The 5,518-nt window shown below is 44.9% G+C and overlaps 1 protein-coding gene across 1 annotated transcript; it reads right to left on the reverse strand.

Moving 5' to 3' along the window:
• Positions 1–240: 240 nt before the first annotated feature.
• Positions 241–3,885, reverse strand: LOC123521881 (protein HP-25 homolog 2-like). The gene is made up of 2 exons (XM_045291983.1): positions 3,729–3,885; positions 241–879 (listed from the first exon to the last, which is right to left on the reverse strand). The coding sequence occupies exons 1-2, from the start codon at positions 3,826–3,828 to the stop codon at positions 431–433; spliced, it is 549 nt and encodes a 182-aa protein (XP_045147918.1). The 5' UTR covers positions 3,829–3,885; the 3' UTR covers positions 241–430.
• Between the last annotated feature and the right edge of the window lie 1,633 nt (positions 3,886–5,518).

Here is a 5,518-nt window from a genome sequence, read left to right on the forward strand (position 1 = left end):
TCACTGCCCATTGAGGCAATTCTGACTCCTAGCGACCCCCCTGAAGGTTTCCGAGACTAACTGTTCACAGGAGTAGAAAGCCCAGTGTCTCCCTAGGAGCTGCTGGTGGTTTCAAACTCCTGACCATGTGGATCACAGCCCAACACAACCACGACTTCATTGGAGCTCCTATATCTCAGTTCCTAGAAGATGGGAAAACACTGGAAATGTGATTGCTTTCAAGAAGGAATTGCTGACCAATTCACAACATTTTTATCTTTATTATTTTGGGTGTTACATTCACATGGCTTAACTGGGCTAGTCTTAATAGTTCTCATTTACGGGTCCTGAGGGAAAATACACAGGAGATAGGGGGGCATTATTTCTCTTTGATTGCTAAACTCTCCCGAGAAACTTACATGTAGTATGTTTTCTAGCTATTTTAATGTCCTTAGAGCAAATATCCAAAGAACACACTTTGGATCAATCCTTTCCCAGGCTCTACTGTGTCTAGCTTGGATTCCAACCAGACCCTGTCCCCTGTTGTCAGCTCCAGGATGGCAGTTTCCGAAATGTGCCGGAAACTGTTCTTGGCCTTGGCTTCCTTCTCCAGGACTTGGGCGTTATTCTTCATGAGCCTTAACTTCACAGGGTGCTGGAACAGTTCAATGTCAAAGCCAAAGACGTAGACACCAGAGTTTTGGCAGGAGAACAGCCCTGTAGTGATGTTGAAGAGGTTCTGATGGTTATGAATGATGTCCTTAAAGACAATGGGTTGAAGAGGTTCTGGGAGCGGATCACTCAGCTTCACTGCAAAGGCAGGCTTTGGGTGGACAGAGCACTTCTCAGCGTCTCCAGGAGGCCCTGCTGGCCCTGGTCTTCCTGGAATACCTGTGAATCCTAAACACCAAGTTAAGGAAAGGAATGAAGAGATGATATGGAATGGAAATATTGTAAAGCTCGTACAAACGTTTCACTTTACCCCTTTCTACCAACTTTCACTCGAGCTTCCATGATTATCTTAAAGCAGCACCATTCCCAGGAAGTCTTCCTTGCCTTGCCCAGTCTTAGTAAATGTCTCTCATCTGTATCATGGTGAGAGGAGAGCCCTGGCGACATAGTGGTTGTGATCGGCTGCTAACGGCAAGATTCAAAACCACCAGCTTCTCTAAGGGAGAAAGACGGGGCTTCCACTCCTGTAAAGAGTTAGTCTCAGAAACTCACAGGGGCAGTTCTACCCTGTCCTAGAGGGTCACTACTCAATGACAGTGGGTTTGGTTTTCCCTCTTTTTCTTTTTTGGTATCCTGGTAATAACAGAATCTACTATTAACTTCCGTGATAACATTTTCCACAATGAATAGTTATGTCGCCTGTAAGTAATTGTTTCTAGTTTTTTGCTTTTAACCAGAGTGCATACTGGTGTCTCACATGACTTCGTTTCTAAAGTACCACGGCAGTGTCCAGCCTGAAACTGGCTTTGCATCTAAAATACTCCTCAGATATTTTCTGAAGCAGTAACAGGGGGGATAATTGCCTGAATGGCTCATTTAATCTTATTCAATAAGTAGGGTCATTTATTTTGTTTTTATTATCATAAACATAGTGATTAAAGACTGCTCTTGGGAAGCACTCTTGCAGGGAAATCCAGGAATTATAGCCTATCCAAGACAAGAGCTTTGTAGCAATGTTTCTCTAACTGGACTGTGTATGGGATATAAAAAAGTGTGTCATACACGCACTTTGAGTACCAAGGTGCACCTTAAAAGCAAGGATGTTGAGGCTTGGCCTCACCTACTTCAGACATGTTATCAGCAGGGACCAGTCCCTGGAGAAGGACATCATGCTTGGTCAAGTAGCGGGGGCAGTGAAAAAGAGGAAGACCCTCCGTGAGATGGATGGACACAGTGGCTGCAACGATGGGCTCAAGATGCAGTCATTGTGAGGCTGGTGGGCGACTAGTTGTGTTCGACTGTCCACAGGGTCATGAGTTGACCCAACAGCCCCTAACAAACCACCACAAGTCGGCTTGGAAAGCAACAATGCAGAAGACGTCTGAATCAGAATTTCTGGAGGATGACTTCAGGAAGCAGAGGAACACATTCCACGGACCATTTGGATGCCTCAATAGTTTAGGACTCTCAGGGCGAGTCAACCTGGTGATTTGTTTTCTCCTGTGTCGAAAATAAAATGTCGATCAAGTCAATTCGCATGAAGAGGGTTTATTGTGTGGGAAACTCTTCACGAATAGGGAGTGACCCAAACCAGGGACGCTCCAGTCCACACAGTGCAATGCCCTTTTAAGGCCTGATGAGTGAATGGCTTGCTCTTTCCTTTCATAGGTTCATCACACCTATCTAAAGATCCTTTTGTTGGAGAAAGTTGGGTCTCTGAATGCTAAGCAGGTTTAGCTTGATTGACTAAGTCTTGCTCAAGTTCGCTGGTAAGTGCTGCTAACTCACGTTAATTTATACTGATACGAAGTAATTTGCTGAATTTTTCATTCTAGCTCTTGTACATGACGTTATGGTTAATGTCTCTAAGGCTCTTGGCCAGGGAAGTCATTTCCACTCTCACCTCTATTAAAAACAAAATTCGGAGACCAGAGCAAGTTCTCTGAGCCCAGGTGAGATCCCCGAATGCTTTGCTCTCAGTTGTCTTCAGGATGGTACTACTCTGCTCCTGCTTTGCAGGAGATGCCCTGCTGTCCATGGCTCACTGTCGACTCCCTGCAGGGACCACGCACATTCCAGCGTGGTCTTGGCTCACTGGGCAAGTGGATAGCAATGAAGTGACTGTTCGGACTGTGCCACTTGAAATGCTATCCAAATGACCACTCACATTTTAAATTAGGCACGTGAGCATCCAGGGGGAGCTTCTTTGGGCCCCATCCCTGACATTTTTAAAAATTATTTTTATAAATCATTTATTAGGGGTTCTTATAGCTCTTATAACAATCCATCCATCAATTGTATTAAGCACGTTTGTACATATGTTGTCATCATCATTTTCAAAGAATTTTCTTTCTACTTGAGCCCTTGGTCTCAGCTCCTCATTTTTCCCCTCCTTCCCTCACCCTCTCTCCCTTATGAAACCTTGATAAATTATTATTTTAATATCTTACACCTTCCACTGTCTCCCTTCACCCATGTTTCTGTTGTTCCTCCCCCTTGTGTGTGTGTGTGTGTGTAGGGTTATAGGTTGATCATTGTGATCAGTTCCCCCTTTCTTCCCCTATTCTCCCTCCACTTTCCCCCTACTCTCATGGTATCACTACTCCCATTATTGTTCCTGAGGGGTTTATCTGTCCTAGATTCCATGTGTTGAGAGCTCCTATCTGTACCAGTGTACACACTCCAGTCTAGCTGGCTTTGTAACGTAGAACTGGGGTCATGATAGTGGTGGTGGGGAAGCATTAAACAACTAGAGGAAAGTTGTGCATTTCATGGGTGCTATACTGCACCCTGGCTGGCTCGTCCCTTCCATGAGGGGGTGTCCCATTGTCTACAGATGGGCTTTGGTTCTCCCTCCTGCCTGACATTCTTTTAGGGTATAACCCCTGCAACTTTCTTAAGATCTTTGATACTTTGCTGTGGTTGGGAATGGAAATCCATGGTCAGTTTTCCCCCCAAATGTCTTGTGTCATAATTACTGACTCAGAAACACTTGGGTGTTTCTACTGAACTGACAGTATTCAAATAAAAGAGAAACAAAAGTGCTTCACACAAGTCAGAGAAAAACTTTTCCTCACCTTTTAAGCCCCTAGGCCCTGGTGCACCTGGGGCCCCCGTTTCTCCTGGTCTTCCTCTAGAATTACAGGCTCTGTTTTCTTCAGGCATGACAGTAGCCATGGCAGATACCACAGACAACACTAAAATCAAGACATCTAAAGCAAGAGATCAAAGGATAAAAAGGGCCATTAGCTACAAGATGGGGCTGATCCGTTTGAAGGACTATGTCCCCAGTACCGTCCGAGGGAAATAATTCTCCCAATCCCAAGAAATAAGCAGGAAGTTGGTTGTATCAGCAAGGAGGTACAGCAAGCTCTGGAGAAAGTAGCTGTTAGTTACACTGCACTAGTTCCCCACTATCAGTCGCCCTTCACTAACAGTGAAGGGAGTCAGAGAACCTTCAGGAGAACATGTGGAAACTGACTGAAAGGGAGTCAACGTGGAGGAAGCGACAGGAGAAAACATAGCAGCGTTTCAGGGGGGCTGGAGATAAATGAGAAGTGAGTGGCCAGTGCAGAGACAGACACATAGACAGGCTCAGAGGTTCTCTGCAGGTATTGGTATGTCGGTGCGATTATAGCAATCAGATAGTCATGTCAGATTATGTATATCAGAGTAATAACATACACATTCCATAGTCAAATACATGCAGTTCTGCAATATCTGACGTTCTGCTCTATGTATGTCATGATATTGACAATAGAGACTTTTGCTCACATTTGAAGCCCGTATCCATGTATTCGTCTCCCGTATTTGACTAGAAAGGCTAAAACATAATCTATCATTTTTGTCTAGTATTGTGGGGAAATTGCCTCTCAGTATTAAGGCAATGATAAAATGAGTTGTAACAGCAAGCGGCAACCCTTTGGAAAGTTCTCTGTCACGAGGATATTTGTACATGGATATTTATCTTTGCTACAAATAAATCTATGAATGGGGTGGGGGCAGACGGGGGTAAAGTTATGAAAAGTTCTCAGTTATAACCAACCCCCTTGAGGGATTGAGCCACTAAGCCTGAGGGACCAGGAACATTTTTCCTCGGGGGACACCACCATCAATTGCCATCACCTGGTCTACAATGACTATGTTCTACATCCTACTTTGATGAGTATTGCCTGGGATCTTTAAAGCTTTCGTGTAGCCAGCTAAGCTACATCTATTGGTCCCTTCCCTTCTGGAAAAAAGAAATTGAAAGTTGAAAACAGAAGATGGATATTAGCAGTTAGGAGCCCTCATGGTGTAGTGGTCCTGTGTTGGGCTGCTGACTGCAAGGTCAACAGTTTGAAACTACCAGTCGCTCCTTGGGAGAAAGACAAGCTTCCTACTCCCTTAAAGAGTTACAGTCTCGAAATCCACAGCGGCAGTTCTACCCTGTCCTATAGGGTCGCTATGAGTCGGTGTCGATGGCAGTGAGATTGTTATGTTAACATTTAGTCCAGTAGACTAACGAACCATGCAAACATTTGTCTCCACAATCCTGAGATCAGAACCAGATGGTGCCCTGCCACCACTAACTGCTCTGGAAGGGTCACATTAGAAGGTTCTCAGTAGAGGGGTGGGCAGGGGGTGGGGGGCGGGTAATGAAAGGAAACTTGAAAAAAAGATCAGACTCACCGGTCAGATAGAGATTGGTGAACACCCCGGAGACTCAGGATACCCCTTCATTACTCTTCAAGTCTGGAAATAAACTCCCCCTCATAACTCAATTTCCAGCCCCCAAATGGACAAGTTGATAAGGGGACTGCAGTTCTACCCAGCCCTGTGGCATCAGTGTGCGTGAGATGAGCAAACAACTACCTTAGTGAGGTGT

This window comes from Echinops telfairi, unplaced genomic scaffold, assembly GCF_000313985.2.
Source record: "Echinops telfairi isolate 266 unplaced genomic scaffold, ASM31398v2 ScPeMD7_2;HRSCAF=8, whole genome shotgun sequence".
Lineage (NCBI taxonomy): Eukaryota > Metazoa > Chordata > Mammalia > Afrosoricida > Tenrecidae > Echinops > Echinops telfairi.